A 19,467-nucleotide genomic window follows, 5' to 3' on the forward strand; every position below is an offset into this window, starting at 1 on the left:
AAATAGAACTGGCCATTTTTTCCCTTAGTGATACCAGTTAAGTCTAGAATCCATTGCTGTGCTAAAATTGTCTTCGCTTTGAGACTGTGAGTAGGGACTAAGTCAGTTTTATCTTGATATATCCTCTGCCTAGCTCTGGGCTTGGTATATATATGGGAGGAGCTCTACAAATGTTCATAGAGTGAACAAATGGAAATCCAAGCTTATACTAAAATATATTTGTTCTTTTTAAGACTTCTGTTTATAAAAGTATTGCACAACTATTGTAAAAATTTTGGAAAAGATACAGAGTGGATGATCTAGTTTTCAACAGCCTATGAGTACAAACTGACTCTTAATGTATTGTGCTTTACTTACAAAGCTTTTGTAAGTCTAACTTTCTCTTATTACTTGGGATTATCCAAAGGGTTTTTTCTGTGTTTCAGAATAGGCCTGTTGTTAATACGACAGCTAACAGAGACAGGACTCCAATAACCAAGCCAGAACTCAGCTGTTGTCCTTGAAAGCTTCATTAAAGTGCCACTTCAGGTTGGAACCCTGTTCCCAAGCTGCAGCCTCTATGATGCCTTGGTCCCGGGAAGGATAAAACTTGACTTCTTCCTCTCACTGCTGGAGATGCTGACATTTTGCCATCTTGCAGTGCGGGTGAGAGCACTGCATCTCAGAGCTGGTTGGTTGTATGTGTCATGCTGAGTTAAGTGGGTCCATAGTCCCCCTGCTGCATCTGGTTTGTACTTCTAAAGCCCAGGATTCCTTTTTCTTTTGTGAATTATTTCTCCAGGGCACTATTGTCTTCTGTTTCTAATTGTGCTACTTTCAACTCCTTCCTTCAATAGCTGCAGACAGGTCTCTATAAATCTGAGCCCAAACAGTGCATAGACTTAAATTCATACTCCAGAAATCTGCTTAGCTTCTATGAAATAAGTATCCTTTGTAATGGAACAGCAACAAAAAAAACCAGACTCCACTCAATGAATATACTAATTGTTTTTCCTAATTTGTACCATTAACTCTATTGCCATTATAATAAATGATTTACCCACATAAAAGGGAAGGTTTGTGTTTAGTTTTGATAATTTTGAAAAACCTCTGAAGTTTGTTGGGTTAGAGAGTCCTGATAGTAGATGTAGAGAGTGCTCTTCGGGGAACTGGTTCACGGCCTGTTTTTGCCAGTAGGCTAAGAGAAGTTCGACTAAGTGGTATGTAACTCAGATGGAGAAAACGAACTTGACCTTTTCTCCTGAATACCTTGAATTTTATTTTGTCTGCCTGTGTATCTGTATTATTCTGTTGCTTTACTTGTGCTAGACATAATCTGCATAATTTTTGGTGAGATGGTCCATGAATCACACCCTATTTACCAGAGAATGGGAGTTCTTTAACAACAATCATAAACCCTGGATATACCTGTGTGGTAGATTCAGATAATATATTTTTTCATGGCTCATGATACCTTTTAATGAGTAGTAAGTACTAGGATTTCAAAGTCCTTTATTATTCATAATGTTATGCAGTATGACAACTCAGATATGATTATTTAACTTTACTGAATATAGGGAATGTGCTGAAGATTATTTTTATTTCTTGCTTTGAATCAACTCTGAAAGGAAGTACACATATTTCAAACTCATCACTCAGAAAGTAAGAGATACATTAAGACCGTCTGTGGTCATTTTATTAAACAAATACAAATTTGAAATGTTTATGATCAAATATATAAAATTTGAACAAAAATGTTGTAAACAGTGATCCTACAACTGGGAAGACATCTCAATTTTATTAATATTTGTGACATCTTCCCAACCATGTCTAATCTTCAGTATCTTCTTTCTCAAGCATGGCAGGAATAGTATGGCTTTACATATCAGGACAACAATTGGAAGGAAAACAGCTATCATAAAAGTTGGAGGTGTATACCATACAAATTGTTTTATATCTACCCATTTATTCCAGGCAAAAATCAATGCATGTATTGTGCCCAGTAGAAGGGAAACAATTCCCAGCTTGCTCTGCAAAAGAAAAAAAAATTCTCTTGGTAAAGATTAGTTTGATAAGAGTTTATTCTATCCTACTTCATCTGGATCTATTCTGTTGCTTAGGAATTCTTTCATTCATCTGTAATTGTTTTCCTATTACATTTCTCAACAATGTCCACTCACATCTTTTCATTCTTTTTTATATGGCTGCATGTTACCCCTACTTGAGGGTAATGCCTTCATCTCTAGGCTATTTCAGTTAAGAAAATGTACAACCATACTCCTTTCAGCTAATCCACAACACTGTCTTCCCTTTCTCCACACTTTGTTCATCTCTTTCATGACATTTATTTTGTGATGGTCTGTCTCGTGCATTTGCCTTAATTCTGCCTACCAAGAGACATCTAAAATCAGGGACTCTGTCTTTCCCAGCACAGGATCCCTACAGAATCAACACAATGATTTGTGCATTTTAGGTGTTCAATAAACAGTGCTGGGTTGACTGAAGATTAGTGCAAAAATCAATTCGACTTCAGTGATCTTTATTAATTAATTGTGAAGGCAACTAAAGTGATTGACTCTGATTTTGGTTTGTGAATACTAAAGTGAATGAGCTTGGCCTATGTTAAAAAAACCCCAAAAACCAAATATTCTGATAAAGTGGAAAAACAGCAACAATTATTTCAATGTTTGAACAAAACAGACATGAAAATGTCAAAAAAAATTTCAGCTCATATTGGGATACTCGGCACCACCCTGATAAAGTTGCTTAAAAATAGTTGTTCATCTAAATAATTCTATGGCATCCTGGTAATAGCTCTTCTAGAAAGCTTTTGACTGCTTTTCACTTCCTGGAAATGGTCATTAGCCTGCCAGAACAAATCCAACTCATAATTATTCAGTAGTAAGTACTCTTAAGCTCCAATGAATATAATCCAATAGTTATGTTTCTACTTTCAGATATAACTCTCCAATGTAGATCGGAGAGTAATCAGTTCTTGGATTGTAAATGAAAAGTTTCTAGGTTATTAAAAAGTACATGTGACTGGTGGAAGATTAAATTTACCAAATGTGTATTGTATACTTATTATGAGCTAGGTGTTGCGCACATAGTGAAATGGGCCCAGTCCTCAAGATGCAGTGCTTGAATTACTGATGAAATTTGAAAAGTGGTGTTCAGCGTCTGTGTGACAGTCAGAGCAATGACAGAAGAAAGTTGTTTCTTGGGCAACAGAGAACTTTGTTGGCTATCAGGCTGAACCTACAAAGTTAGCAAATACTGCATTTGGCAAATATGGCACCCTCTCTAAGCCACGTTGGAATAATTCGGATGAAGACATATTTTTTAGCCTCATCAGATGTCCTGGTAAAAGTGTTTGTAGGAGTATATGTAGGAACATGCAGAAAGGATAGTGGGGAATGTCTGATTTTGTGGGAATTTCCAAAGACATCTACCCATACAAACTAAAGCTATGTGATTTAAAAAATCTTGGTAGAGCTTATGACTTAATTAAATTGAGTACTTTGAATCTTATTTGACATCGATCCCCCTGTGAATTCTGGCATGTAAATCTTTTTAGGGTGTAATTTACTACTAGGAGATTAACCTTAGCAAATCTGAAATAGCCTGAATTCCAAGGATATTGAGAAGCAATAGTGAGTAAGCTACATAAAATGTAACTTGGAAAAAAGCAGCATTTAAAATTAGGTATTAAAATACCTTTGGTAGATAAAACTCCGTATTTCAAAGAGAGATGACTTTTTATGGATAGTACAATGCTGTGTAACTTAAAAGGCATGTACAAAATTAGGCAATAGGCAAGAGAGTATTTTTATTTGGGGGGAACTAAAAAAACATAAATATTAAATTTCTAAAATATCACATTTATAATTATTAGATGTGTAGCAAATTGTCTAACAAATTAGAAATATTAGAAATATTTTCCTTTGAGTAATGCCTTTTATCTATGTCTAGAGAACACTCCTATTTAGCGGCAATAGGGACAAGTGATAGGTGAGCACATTATTAATTGAAACAAGTGTAAGATCTTTGTTATTGGAAAACCATTTGTTATTATTACTATTTTTTATCCTCACCTGAGGACCCTTTTTTCATTGCTGTTTTAGAGAGAGAAGGAGGGAGAGAGAGAAACATCAATGCGAGAGAGAAGTTTGGTTGCCTCCTGTATGTGCTGGGACTGGGGATCAGCACTGTGTCCAGGATCTTATGTGTTTGGACCAGGAGTCACACGTACCTGTGTCTAGACCGGGAATCGAACCCACAACCTTTGTTACAGGACGATGCTCCAACCAACTGAGCCACACTGGCCAGGGCCATTTGTTATTTTTTTACAGGGTAAAGTCAATATACTTGATGCTATTATAAGCACAACCAGAAGATTTACCTCTCTGAGGGAACAGAATCATTTTATATATTGTTTACCTGAATATAGTGAAATTCTCTCCACGTCAAAGAGTCACTCACAGATGGAATTGATGTCACAGCCAAGAGTGCCAGTATTGCAAGTGTCACAATTCCCAGAGACACGTAAATTTCCATTCTCCAAACATCATGCTCAATCCAGGCATCTTCTTTATTTTGTTGGACCTACCAGAGGGTGAAAAAGAGGATAGAACGTAAAGAACATTTAGTTCCTGTATAACTTCTATACTCCCTCTGGCCACTGTGGAGGGCCTGATAACTAGGGGTCTCTACAAAATTCTAACTTGTTTTTGCATTTCTCTAAAAAAATGACATAGGAGCTGTTAATCACTTTCCCTGAATACAACATTGATATAATCTACTTATATAATAATTTAATTGTTAGAATTATAATGTGCAGGCACATGTGGTAAATAAGCACAAAATAAGAAAAATTACTACTAAAAAGTAATTTTGTGAGGGTGGTAGAAAAATGGAAATGTTAGCCTGTCCATGAACAAAGTATTTGTTTATGTTGTTAAAGTTATAGTTTACTGCTTTCAGCTTAAAATCAATTCCTCAATGTAAAGCTATACAAGCAAGCCCCAATATAATAATAAAACATTTTAAAAATGCAGATTATGTGCTCAAACAGAGTTTCAACAGGGATTTGAGGTATGGATATTAACACGACCAAGAGTTAATCTGTGAGGTGACTTGGGCTTTCTGGTATAGTGATATTGTCAATCTCGTTATCCTACCTGTTGATATGCCCAATTTAGCAACTTGTATCTGTAGGATCTCCTCATTGGATAGGATAAACTATAAATTGCATGCAGTACAGCAAAAAAGAAACTGAGAAGCCCAAATTGCTTTCTTGTTACCATCCACCTGTCCAGCCAATGTGGAAATTTCTTATACTTGGTTCCATTACGGAGCTGTACAACTGCTGCTATCACACCTGGCAAATACACCAGCGCCAAGAGGGTGATAGAAACCATTGGCAAGACTTTGTTGATGACCAGGATTGGAATTTTATAAAAATACTGTTGATGGGAAGTTACAAAAGGGTGAATTACTTCCCTCAGGAAAGTGTAAAGAAAAGTCAGAGATGATACAATAGCGGCAATTTTAATCGGCAAGCGCCACTCTGGGAAGAGTTCCTGTTTGTGCTGAAACTTTTGCAAAAGCACAGGTCCTTTCAGCATGCTGGTCTCTCCTGAGGCCTTATTCTACAAAGAAAAGAAATAAACACCTTAAAATTAAAACAATGGGATTTCCTTAAACTAATTACTTATTGTTCATTGTGCTTATTCAGAACCTTGCTTTTGGATACTATTTAGCTGAAGAGATGGTATAGTTTATGTAGCACTGATCTAAGGTTCTCTTAGCTACATTGGGGATCTCCATTAATTTTTGTTACTCAATTTTCAAAATAAATACATTCTTCAGATATCTCCACTAAAGGGTAGGTCACTGTGTTTATCTTCAAGGCATAAAAGGATTAAAAATAATGTAAATGGGAAACTAAAATGGAAAAACAAACAAAAAATGTGGTAATCTTTGGTAAAAATAATAAACATAATTTTCAACAGCTATGTTTGTTTTTTAATATTTTTATTGCTTCCTGGGTAACTCTTGGCAAAGAAGGAAGAGTGAATTCCTCACTAATTCAGATACAGAAGATCAGGAATAATACAGTCATTGCTAAAAGAAAAGAACTATAATTTCTATCATGTAGTCTTATACTTTGATTTTATATTCCTAAAATATTTCAGTTGTGTAAATACTGGCAGACAAATAGTCTATTAGAAGTACACAGGCTATATGAGCAGTTAAATCCCACCGGGATAATCTATTTCCTGAGAAAGTTACCATTCTTTACCCAGTTGTATTTCTAGTTAGTTACAAAAGAGGGTTTCTTTGAATGTTTTGTCATTTCCCTAGCTGACTCATATATCAGCAGATTAAAAAAAAACAACCCTCAAACTGAGAAATTATATCAGGGTATTTCATATTGTGTTACTTTATGACTAAATTGACTTTCTCATCCAATATGTTATTCCTCATTTTTTATAGCTCTATTTGTAGCACCATAACATTTTAATGCTCAAAATATTAGTGGCTTTTTTGCTCATTTCCTCATTTTATGCATGGTAACTTTACTTCACATAGTTCTCTATAATTTTAGGTGTTTAAAAATGACCTCTCACCACTTGAATTTTACTTTTGGTAATAAATCACTGTTACATCCAGTACTTTTTTCCAATTACTCCATTTAGAAGGGAGTTGAGCATGATATAGCATTTCTCATTTCTTCACATCAAAACAATCTGAGTACTATCAACTGAGATCAATCTTCTGGTTAAAGGTAGAGAGTTATGAAACAGTAAGTAGGACAGTGAACTTGAAAAGTAAAAATGATTTTATTGTACTTTTTTAGGCACAGCTAAAGTTTTAATGGAATCGCTTTGGCCCAAGCAGAGGCAGTTCCCAGGTGACTCGAGTGTGTACGAACCCCAAGAAACTGGGGGATTTCTCTGGGTCACCAAAATGATTTTATTTCTGCATAAATTTTTATAGAGTATGTGCTTATAATATCTTAATTATTTTTCTCATTACAGTAATTAAGGTAAAATAAATTTCTGTTAAAATTGCAGTTGAGACCATTTAGGAAGGTAAAAAGAATTTGAAACCCCAAATTCCTAACACTTTTTCAGTTAATAATGTAGTCAGAAACATTTACTCTTGAGTGGGGCAAAAGTAGGACCAGTGATTCTTATTCTAAAATTGAATTTATTTGGTTAAACAGTGAATCATTAATTAACTTGATGACCTCTTGGTAAGCCGCCATGGTACCTATTAAACAATGCAGGCTTGCAAAACTACTGTTACATGGGCATTGGTGATTCTTCTGAAACACTCATAGAATGTTGGAAAAAACTGGAAGGGCTCTGGAGATGATATGGTCCAACTCTCTCACTTTACATATAGACCAAGACCCAGGATTTTCAGTGACTCATTCAAGGTTATTCAGCTAAGTCCATGGCACTCAGTCAAGGTATAATTTCTCTCCTATATGACACTGCCCTTCACCCATCACAATATCCGTGGCATGAATCAGAGTGAAAGTATCAGCAGACTAAGGTGAAAAATCACTTTAACTACACTATGAGCTACAGAACAGCATTTGAGTTATGTTTATAGATTTTAATTATTGTTATTTTACCAAATAATCGTCGTCTTCTAGATTTCTCCTAGGTTTCATTTTCCAAACTTCTTGGTTTGTGATGTTTTGTTGAATTTCCATTAATTCTATAAAATATGGCTTCAGCCACCTATGAAAATAAAAAATAATTGTCTTATTCAAGTCTATGCTCGTTATGATATTGTTTGATAGGGCAATATGAACAATTTACTCAAATAAGGTCTAGAGGGGCAGATAAAGTGCAATTAAAATACAGTTGATGACTGATTTACACATTTAACTTCACATTATAATCCGTACGAGTCTCAAACCAGGCCCCTTGTGCCAATAGCAACTGCTTTGCTTTGTTCAAGTAGCCTTATGGCATTTGACCCAGGTGTCTATACAGAACACAAAGGGTTGGGCATTGCCCTTCATTTCAGGTGCACATTTAAAGGAAAGCCAACTCCCCTCAAAGGTCAACAGAATTAAGAACTCATTTTTCTGAGAGTAACAGTGTTATCACATAGAGGCTGGAGTTAGCTGACATAAGATTCTATCTCAGGAAGTTGTATTTAATAGGCTTTCGGTGTTGACACTAGAATCTGACACAATAACAACATGATTTTATGGGCCCATGTATTTGAGTTTCAGACAATTAACAAAATGGACACTCTTGGTAAGGTGAACCCTGATAGTGGCATAAAGGACTGAAAGGTGGTATTTTCAGAGTCATTTCCCCATTGTAGTAACACTCATTTTTGTTGGTAAAACATGAATTGCTGGTATATTTCCACTGGGGTTGTTGAGTTGTGTTCAATCACTGACATGCTCCCTGTCCTGGTCAACCCTGTGGAAATTCATTTTGTCAAACTTCCTACCCTGTAAAGGAATCTTCTCCTTAACACCCATCACAGATCCTCATTTAGGCTTGGGGTTTTTAGGAAAGAGAAACATAATGTCATAATATTACTCACTGTTCTAAAGCTGTTTTCAGACGAATACATTGCCAATTTGTACATACTTACTGAAATTCCATGAAAAAAGCAGATTAGATACACAACAATTTGATCGAGAGAACACAGTCCAACTGTTTCTGAATTTTAGATCACCTACAATACTTCATTAACTGGAAAGTTGTTTTCAGGAATATTTTAAAGTACTTAAAAACATTCTCCAAACTTTTAAAGGTTTGATCTTCACAAAGAATACAGAAGAGCCATCTTTACAGAATGCCAACTTGCCTTTGTTGACATTCTCCATATATTAGTTATTTTGAAATTTCACAATATTCATGCTGCGAATATTTGTTGTTTTTGGTCTGCCCACCTTCTTTTCCCCTTTAAAAAATTATATGAAACATTTCCTCCATTTGGAGAAATGTGCCCCCCTCTCCCCCCACACACACCTTGACCATAGATGCCGGCATATGACTTACTCTGTGCTAATCACAGTGCTCTATTCCTTTGATCACACTGATTGGTTTAGAAATGGCACATAACCCTCGTTGAACCAGAAGAGTCCTTCTTTGAGATTTACACATGGAAGTGAAGATAAAGAGGATGTGTCTAACATTTTAAGTGGTTTACATGCTGTAAGGAGAAAGATGTCTTTAATAAAACAGAAGAAAACTCAAACACAGAAGCACAAGCAAGAAATAGGGACACAGAGGAGTACTCGTGGTATATTTTAAGAATTTAGAGTCCCTGAGACTAGATTCTGAATTTTTCAGTTACACAAACTGATACATTCCCTTTTATTGCTTAAGTTAGTTTGAGCTGGTTTATAACATTGGCATTTGAAAAAGTTCTGAGTAAGGTATATGCCAATCAAAGTACACAAATGGAACTACATCCAACTAAAAAGTTTTTGCACAGCAAAGGAAAACACCAACAAAATAAAAAGACAACCCACGGAATGGGAGAACATATTTGCCAATACTTTTGATAAGGGGTTAATATCCAAAATTTATAAAGCACTTACAAAACTCAACACCAAAAAACCAACAACCCAATTAAAAAATGAGCAAAGGACCTGAATAGACTCTTCTCCAAGGAAGACATACAAGTGGCCAATAGACTTTTGAAAAGGTGCTCAACATCACTAATAATCAGAGAAATGCAAATTAAACCCACAATGAGATGTCACCTCACATCTGTCAAGAAGGGCTGTGACCAATAAATCAACAAACAACAGGTGCTGGTGAGGGTGTGGTGAAAGGGGGACACTTTTGCACTGTTGGTGGGAATGCAGCCTGGTGCAGCCCCTGTGGAAGGCAGTGTGGGGACACCTCAAAAAATTAAAAACGGATCTGTCTTTTGACCCAGTGATCCCACTTCTGGGAATACATCTGAAGGAACCTGAAACACTAATTTGAAAGAACATATGCATCCCTATGTTCATTGTAGCGTTACTTACAATTGCCAAGATAGGAAACAGCCCAAGTGTCCATCAGTAGAAGAGTGGATAAACCTACTATGGGACATTTACACAATGGAATATTACTCAGCCGTAGAAAAGAAGAAAATTTCACCCTTTGTGACAAGTATGGATGGAGCTAGAGAACATTATGCTAAGTGAAATAAGCCAGTCAGAGAAAGACAAATGCCATATGATTTCACTCATACATGGAATCTAACGAACAAACAGAACTAATAAGCAAAACAGCGACAGAGGAATAGGTGGAGGGCAGATGACAGCTGGTGGGGGAGGGGGAAGGTTAGGGGATAGAAGGTTAAGCAAAAAGGAAAAAGGATTCATGGACATAGGTAACAGTGGGGTGACTGCAATGGCGAGGAGGGTTTAAAGGGACTAAATGGTAATGGAAAAATACAATAAAAAAATAAAGCATATGCCAATCATCAAGTATTAGGAACTCAACTCTATGACACACACTGAAGAGGAAAACGTGAGTGAGATTTCATGCCTGCTCTGGAGGAGCTTACGGTATTTTTCCTCAAGAAGTATTATTCCATATCTTTTGGTGATTTAGCCAACATTGTAAATAGAATAACCTGGGGTGTGTATGTGTCTAGGAACAGAAGTTTTATTTACTGTAATAAAACAAGAAATTATTCACACTATTTAGATGTATTTAACTCTGTGAGTTGCAGGATGGCAAAGATGTTAACACCCACATCTACACTTATTCAATATTAACTCATTAACTATAGCGTGAACAACCTCAGGCAGTGGGAATACCAAGTTAAATGAGATGAAGCCTCTGCTCTAGAAAACGTCACAATCTAGGAGGGACGGCAGACTTTTCAACAACGAAGCGCACGGTTGTGTAATGAATCCTAAAGGAAGACAAAGTTTTCTGACTGTGGCATGGGAAGGGTGAGGGCTCTCTTCTAGACCGGGTCCTGGGGTATCTAGCAAGTTGGCCCTTTTTGCTGATTTTTGAGGGCCCCTTTAAGCACAATGTGAAGAGCAAGGACACAGAAAAGCCCAGAGCACTGAGGCAGCTTGTTGACTCTGTGGCCCACAGTCAACTTTGTGCCCAGAAGCCAAGAAAATAAAATGTCAGTCAAATAAATATGTTGGTTTCCATCAGGCATTAACCAAATATATAATTTAAATTCTACATTAAAATTTTTGTATGGAAAAAAAAATACGGGAAACAGCAGTGTTCAGATATTAGGAACTCCAGAATTTGACCCAAAGTTCCCTAACTTTCATCCCTGCTAAAAAAGCAAATAATATTTTGATGTGACTGTTCCATTTAGCTGTAAAAGGACTGCTAACTTCATGTTCCTGATAAATATTGACACAGCCCAACTGACTCATGTTTATGTTGAAGAGTTCAGAATATGAAGAAACTCAATGACTAGAATACATCGTGGCTGCATTGCATTTCCAAACTTATATTTTCATGTACACACTTTCGTCACCACATTTAGCTATGGGAAGGAGAGATATTTTTCCTCACAGGGCTGTTTTAAAGCACTGTATCTTCCTTGTACTTAACATTCTGTGCTAAATGAAATGATGTCTTATTAAATATCAGGATGTTGAGAGAGAGAGAGATGTGTGTGTATGTATATACATACATACATACATATATTTACAAAAAGAACAGAGTAAGAAATTTGGAAGTGTCTGTAAATTTTACCTCTACAAGTCCCATCCAGTGGATTTGACCCATAACATAGATAAATAAAGCCTTGATCCACTGTCTGGAGGGAACTTAAACCGCAATCCAGATCTTGAAAGAGTCGGACTGACGTTCCAAGCACTTGAAATGAAACCTTTCTGTTACTAAGAAACCTGAAGACAAGTTGCACGATTCTAAGCACTGTGTACCAATGCGATGCAAACTCGTGGTGATTTTGCCAAGTTGGTAAACTTGCCAGCAGAACCCTAGCTTAGGACAAACTTAATAGCCCATCACAGCTCCTGAAACTCCGGCGAAAAGGCTTCGTTGTGAGTCCCTGGCTTCCAGCCCCTGGACCGGCCACAGCGGAGCGGTGTGTTCCCGCGGAGCGCGGGGCTGGAAGGCAGCGCGCCTTGGAGTGGAGCAAAAGGGGCGGATTGAGCTGCGCTGGCCCCGGGGCGCCACCGCCTCGGTCCCACCGCGACTTGCCGCCCGCTAGAGCCCGCGCGAACCTGGGAGCCGGCGTGGCCTCGCAGGGACGCCCGCAGTCGGGAAGAAGCGAGCCAGAATGATTCAAGGGACTCACCCGCTTCTGGACGTGACCTGACGGTTAAGTCGGCTCCACGGCAGCAGTTCGGCGGCACCAGCCCCACGCGGCGCCGCTGCCTGAAAGCCCTCAGCCCACTTCCCCGCCCCAGACCCCGCCTCCGTGTCACCCGCCGGTGCAGCGCCACCTATGGATGCCTCGCGTCCTTACAGCTCCTGCCGTGGGTGGACTATCCTCAGGTCCCACAGGCCAAATTTAAGATTTCCCTTCTGTTGCAACCTGGCCAACCCGTTTTTTTCCATCTCTCAAATAGGCCTGTCCTCTGCCTGAGGTCAGCTACAGTCCTCCCATGCCTCGCCTTTTTTTTGAGCTCCCAAATAATGAACACTAGTGCAATGGTTCTCCAACATTAACGTGTATCAACCGTAGGGTTTATTAGAACACCAATTTGAATCCCCCTGGCACACTCACACATGCACGTACGCGCACACGCTTTCCTGTTCAGTAGGCCTAGGATGGGGCCTGAGATTCTGCGTTTCTAACAAATTCTCAGCATATGCAGAAGCATGCTTAGATCACACTTTGAGATGGACTATTTTAAGGCGCAGTTAGCTCATTTTTACTTTTTTTCTACTGAATTTATTGCAGTACAGGTTTCAAGTGTACAGCTCAGTAAAACATCATCTGCACCCTGCTTCATTGTAAGCCCATCACCCCAGTCTTTTTTACCCCCTGTCACACAAACTGTCGTCTGTGTCTGTGTTTTATGCATAGCATAAGCAATATATGTACGTATATGTGTATATATATGCACATATACGTACATATATACATACAAATATATATCTACACACAAATATATGTCCATATATATTTGCTTAATGCCTTCACTTTTTTCATCTAGTCCCCCACTGCCCCTCCCCTCTGAGGCTTAGTCTGTTCTGTGTATCCATGCCTCTGTTTTTTGTTCATTAGATTCCACTTATTAACTGAGATCACATGCTGATGTTTATGGTGTTTGTCTTTCTCTGACTGGCTTATTTCACTCAGCATGATAATCTCCAGGTCCATCCATGCTGTCAAAAAAGATAAGATTTCCTTTTTTTTAAATGGTGGAGTAGTATTGTATTGTGTAAATGTGCCACAGCTTTTTTTATCCACTCATCTGCTGATGGGCCCTTAGGCTGTTTCCAGCATTTGGCTATTGTAAATAATGTTGCTATGAACATAGGGGTGAATACAGTTTTTTGAATTGGTGTTTTGAGATTCTTAGGATATATTCTTAGAAGTGGGATCTTTGGGTCAAAAGGAAGTTCCATTTTTAATTTTTTGAGAAAAATCCGTACTGTTTTCCACAGTGGTTGCACCAGTCTGCGTTCCCACCAACAGTGCATGGGGATTCCGTTTTCTCAACATCCTCACCAGCACTTGTTTGTTGATTTATTGATGATAATTATTCTGTCAAGCATGAGGTGATATATCATTGTGGTTTTAATTTGCATTTGATTTGATCAGTGATGTTAAGTATCTTTTTAGATGCCTATTGGACATCTGCATGTCTTCTATGGAGAAGCATCTATTCAGGTCCTTTGCCCATTTTTTAATTGTATCATTTGTCTTCCTGGTGTTGAGTTGTATAAATTCTTTATATATTTTAAAAAATTAACCTCTTATCAGATGTTTCATTGGTATATATAGTTTCCCATATGTAAGTTTCCTTTTCATTTTGTTGATGGTTTCTTTTGTTGTGTAGAAGCTTTTTAGTTTGATGTAGTCCCATTTGTTTATTTTTCCCTTTGTTTCCCTTGCCTGAGAAGATATATTGGCAAAACTATTGCTATGAGAGATGTCTGAGATTTTATTGCCTATGTTTTCTTCTAGAATTTTTATGATTTTGTGACTTAAACTTAAGTCTTTTATATATTTTGAATTTATTCTTGTGTATGGTGTAAGTTGGTGGTTTAGTTTTATTTTTTTTGCATGTATCTGTTCAATTTTCCCAACATCATTTATTGAAGACACTGTCTTTACTCCATTGTATGCTTTTGCCTTCTTTATCAAATATTAATTGACTATAAAGGTGCAGGTTTATATCTTGGCTGTCCTGTTCCATTAATCTATTGGCCTGTCCTTATGCCAGTATCAGGCTGTTTTGATTACAATGGCCATGTAGTAGTTTGACATCAGGTAGTGTGTTTCCTCCAACTTTGCTCTTCTTTCTCAAGATTGCTGATTTTATTCAGTGTGTTTTTTTGGTTCCATATACATTTTGGGAATATTTATTCTAGGCCTGTGGAATATGTATTGGTATTTCAATAGGAATTGTGTTAAATTTATAGATTGCTTTGGGTAGTATGAACTTTTTAATGATGTTAATTCTTCTAAGCCAATAATACAGTATATGCTTCCACTTATTTATATCTTCTTCAGTTTCTTTCCTCAGTATCCTATAATTTTCTGAGAACAGGTATTTTACCGCCTTGGTTAAATTTAATCCTTGGTAACTGATATTTTTTGGTTTCAATAGTAAATGCGATTGTTTTGTTAATTTCCATTATTAATGTATAAGAATGCCACCAATTTCTGGATATTAATTTTGTATTCTGCCACTTTGCCAAATTCGTTTATTAGTTCTAGTAATCCTTTTGGTGGAGTCCTTAGGGTTTTCTATGTACAATATTGTGTCATCTGACAATAATGACAGTTTTATTTCTTCCTTTCCAGTTTGGATGCCTTTTATTTCTACTTGTCTGACAACTGTGGCTAGAACTTCCAGTACTATATCAAATAACAGTGGCAAAAGTGGACATCTCTGTTTTGTTTCTGATCTTAGGGGGAATCTTTCAGTTTTGCCCATTGAATATGATGTTGGTAGTAGGTTTTTTGTATATGGCCTTTATTATGTTGAGGTATGATCTCTCTGTTCCCATTTTGTTGAGTTTTTATCATAAATGGGTGCTGGATTTTATAAAATATAAATGCTTCTTCTGCATCTATTGATATAATCATGTGATTTTTATTCTCATTTTGTTTGTGATGCATCATGTTTATTGATTTGCAATATTGTACCAACCTTGCACCCCAAGAATAAATTCCACTTGATTATGGTGTACGGTCTTTTTAATGTATCGCTGGATCTGGTTTCCTAATAGTTTGTTGAGGATTTATCATTTATGTTAATCAGGGATATTAGTCTATAATTTTCTTTCTTTTTAGTGTCTTTATTTGGTTTTGGAATTAGGATGATGCTGGCCTTATAAAATGAGCTTCAAAGTCTTCTCTCTTTAGTTTTTGGATTAGTTTGAGAAGGGTAAGCATTAGTTCTTTGAATGTTTGGTAAAATTTGCCTGTGAAGACATTTGGTCCAGGACTTCTGTTGCTGGGAGTTTTTTGATTGTTGCTTTGATTTTATTAGTTTTAATTAATTTATTCAGTTTTCAAAAATTTTACCTGATTCAATTTTGGAGGACTGTATATTTCTAGAAATTTATCCATTTCACCCAGATTGTCTGATTTGTTGTTACATAGTTGTTCACAGTATTGTCTTATAATCTTTTGTTTCTGTGGAGTCAGTTGTTACTTCTCCTCTTTCATTTCCCATTTTATTTATTTGTGTCTTCTCTTTTTTTTCTTGATGAGTCTGGTTGAAGTTTCTTCAGTCTTGTTTATCTTTTCAAAAAGACAGCTCTTGGTTTCATTGATCTTTTGTATTGTGTTTTTAGTCCCTATGTCATTTATTTCCACTCTGATCTTTATTATTTCCTTCTTTTTATTTACTCTGGGCCTTGTTTGTTGTTTTTTTCCAAGTGCTTTTAGGTATAGGGTTAGATTGTTTTTTGAAATTTTTCTGGCTTCTTGAGGTAGGCCTGTAATGCTATATGAACTTCCCTCTCAGGACTACATTAGCTGTGTCCCATAGATTTGAGGTTTTTGCATGTTCATTTTCATATGCCTTTTGATTTCTCCCTTGATCTCATTGTTAAATTATTCATTGTTTAATAACCTGCTATTTAGATTTAGCCACCATGTGTTTGAATGTTTTTCAGTATTTTTATTGTAGTCATTCTTCTAGTTTTACAACATTGTTGTCAGAGAAGGTGCTTGATATAACTTCAATCACCTTGAATTTATTAAGACTTATTTTGAGTTGTAACATGTGGTTTATCTTTGAGAATGTTCCAGTGCACTTGAGAAGAAAGTATATGTTGCTGCTTTGGGATGAAATGCTCTGTAAATAATAATTAAATCCATTTGATCCATTGTGCCATTTAAGGTTGCTCTTGCCTTGTTGATATTTTTTCTGGAAGTTCTATCCATTGATGTCGGTGGAGTGTTAAAATCCCTTACGATGACTGTATTACTGTCAAATCTCCATTAATGTGCACCAAGATTTTCTCTATACATTTGCATACTCCTATATTGGGTGCATATATGTTTACAAGAGTTATATCCTCTTGTTGGATTGATCCCATTAGTATTATGTAGTGACCTTTGTCTCTTGTTACTGCCTTTATTTTGAAGTCTATTTGTCTGATATAAGTATAGATAACTCAGCTTTTTTGTTGCTTCCATTTGCATGGAATATTATTTTCTATCCCTTCACTTTCAGTCTGTGTAGATCTTTTGTTCTTGGGTGGGTGTCTTATAGACAGCATATATATGGGTCATGTTTTCTTATCCATTCAGCTACCCTATGTCTCTTGATTGGTACATTTAGTCCATTTACATTTAAGTTAGTTACTGCCATTTTACTCTTTATACTTATATTCCTCTCTCTCTATTTCTTCTTCTTAAAGCACTACCTTGAACATTTCTTAGAATACTGGTTTGGTGGTAATGAGCTGCTTTGTTTTTTTAATTTTTTTTGTCTATGAAGTTCTTTATTTCACCTTTAATTTTAAATATAACTTTGCTGAGTAGAGTAGTTTTTGTTGTAGGCCCTTGCTTTTCATCACTTGACTATTTCATGCCAATTTCTTCTCACCTGCAAAGTATCTGTTGAGGAATTAGCTGAAAGCTTGTATGGGAGCTCCCTTGTAGGTAACTAACTATCTCTCCCTTGCAGCTTTTAAGATTCTCTCATTTTCATTAATCTTTGCCATTTTAATTATGTTGTGTCTTGGTGTGGACCTCTTTCAGTTCATCTTAATTGGGACTCTCTGTGCTTCCTAGACTTACATGTCTATTTCCTTTACCAAATTAGCCATTATTTCTTTGGACAGGTTTTCTATCCCTTGCTCAGTCTCTTCTCCTGGTATCTCTATGATGCAGATGTTGTTATGTTTGATGTTTTCCCAGAGGTCCCATAGACTTTCCTTATTTTTTAAAATTATCTTTTCTTTTTCGTGCTCTGCTTGAGTGCTTACTATTATCTTGTCCTCCAAGTAGCTGATTTGATCCTCTGCTTCATCTAACCTGCTGTTGATTCCTTCTAGTACATTCTTAATTTGAGATATTGTATTTATTTCTGTCTGGCTCTTTTATATGGTTTCTGTGTCCTTTTTAATGTTTACTATCTCTTTGTTAAGGTTCTCACTAAGATCATCTATTCTTCCCCTAAGGTCCTTAAGCATCCTTATAACTATTGTTTTAAACTCTGCATCTGGTATTTTGATTGCTTTCATTTCATTCTTTTTCTGGGGATTTCTCTTGTTTTTTCATTTGCAGCATACTTCTTTGTTTCCCCATTTTGTCTGCCTTTTTGTGTTTGTGTATTAGGTAGGTTTGCTGTGACTCCCAAGCTTGTTATGAGAGCTTTCTGATGAACGTAACTTGTGGGTCTCAATGGTACAATCTTCTAGATCACCTGAGCTAAGTGCTCTCAAAATGATTCTTGTGTGAGCTATGCGGCCTCTTCTGCTGTAGTTGAGTCTTGAATGCTGTTGTCCTGTTCATGGGTAAAGTTAATCCTCAGGCTTGTTGACTGTAAGGAGAGACCTTGTTCATTGTGTATGAGTCAATGTTCAAGGGTTACCCCCTGAGGCAGAGTTGTTCCCTGTTACGTTCCCCGCTGTTCGAATTACTCCAGGACACAGGACTTTTCGCAAGCGCTTTATTAGTTGGCCAAATGAACCTGCGCAGGGGCAGACCCTCCACCTACGAAGGGCGTGCCGCTGCTAAGGCACTAGGGTTTTTATACATAAGCGGAGCAAGCAAGCAGGATGCAAGGGCGAGAAGTGGCAGTTAGCGATAGGCTACTTTAGGCAGCTTCTTTTCTGCTGATTGGGTTCAAGGCTGTTACTGGGCCCCCCTCTTCTGTCTTTCTCTGGTCAGGATGTTTATCTGAGGCAAGGCTCAACCGTTGCCCTATGCCTCCTCCTCATTCTTGTCGACTCTGGCCCAGCTGCATGGGGGCTGCACCCTGATATGTTTTTCTTGGTATTAGTTCCTCCCTTATCCCCAGCTTTGACCCTGCTCTCACGGCTCCCTCATTCCCCTCAGAGTCTGGTGTCTATTGGAGTTTCCCTTTGGCTGTGCAGTTTGTGTGGCTAGTAAGGTCAAGCTTTGCTGTGGTTTGAAGCCCACAACTGGCTGTGTTGGTTTTGGGCCCTCTCGACTCTGGTGCAGGTCAATGTGTATAACCTCGGCTCTGGTGCAGGTCAATGTGTGTAACCTGCCTTGGGCTACCCATCTATAGCTACCATGTTATTCACTGCTTGTGGCTGTGCCTACTGGGCCTGGGTGTGTATTGAATAGGCCAGGCTGTGCACCAGAATTGGCTTTCTGAAGCTCTTAGTTGGGGGCAGATCTATAAAATCTATAAAATCCAAGGCTCCGCAAGGTCAGTGTCCACACGTTGACTATGCTGCTCCCCAACTCAGGTTGCCTGGACTTCCTCCAGAGTCTTGTGAAGAAAGGCAATAGAGTGGGACCAAGCAGGCCAAGGCCCACTGACCCTTCCACAGGGCTCAAGATCAAGTCAGGAGCACACTGCTGGTTGGTTCTCTACTCTGGGGCAGTGTGGTCAGGCACTTAACGGGGAGAATGTTGCCTCCACTCCAGAGCCATACAACTCAGTCTCTGCTATAGTCTCCAACTTTAGCTTCCCACAAGCAGCCTGCCACAGGTTCAGCTCCGGTGCAACCAGCTGTCCCCACTGCAGGAGCAAGCTCTGCAGGATGGGGCCACCAGGACTTGGGCACACAGGTCAAGTTGGTCTTCCTTTGGAGCTGCACCAGCTGGGCCCCTGGAGGGAGCTGAGTTGCACCCTTCCCCTTGGCTCTGTAGCCACACCTGCCT

At 37.8% G+C, this 19,467-nt stretch overlaps 1 protein-coding gene across 1 annotated transcript; it reads right to left on the reverse strand.

Annotated features, from left to right (window-relative positions):
- Nucleotides 1-1,604: 1,604 nt before the first annotated feature.
- STEAP1 (STEAP family member 1) lies at nucleotides 1,605-12,320 on the reverse strand. Its single transcript, XM_054563870.1, has 5 exons — nucleotides 12,268-12,320; nucleotides 7,628-7,736; nucleotides 5,160-5,630; nucleotides 4,420-4,584; nucleotides 1,605-2,009 (listed from the first exon to the last, which is right to left on the reverse strand). The coding sequence occupies exons 2-5, from the start codon at nucleotides 7,706-7,708 to the stop codon at nucleotides 1,752-1,754; spliced, it is 975 nt and encodes a 324-aa protein (XP_054419845.1). The 5' UTR covers nucleotides 7,709-7,736; nucleotides 12,268-12,320; the 3' UTR covers nucleotides 1,605-1,751.
- Between the last annotated feature and the right edge of the window lie 7,147 nt (nucleotides 12,321-19,467).

This window comes from Pteronotus mesoamericanus, unplaced genomic scaffold, assembly GCF_021234165.1.
Source record: "Pteronotus mesoamericanus isolate MK-2021 breed Mesoamerican mustached bat unplaced genomic scaffold, CSHL_Meso_final scaffold_85, whole genome shotgun sequence".
Lineage (NCBI taxonomy): Eukaryota > Metazoa > Chordata > Mammalia > Chiroptera > Mormoopidae > Pteronotus > Pteronotus mesoamericanus.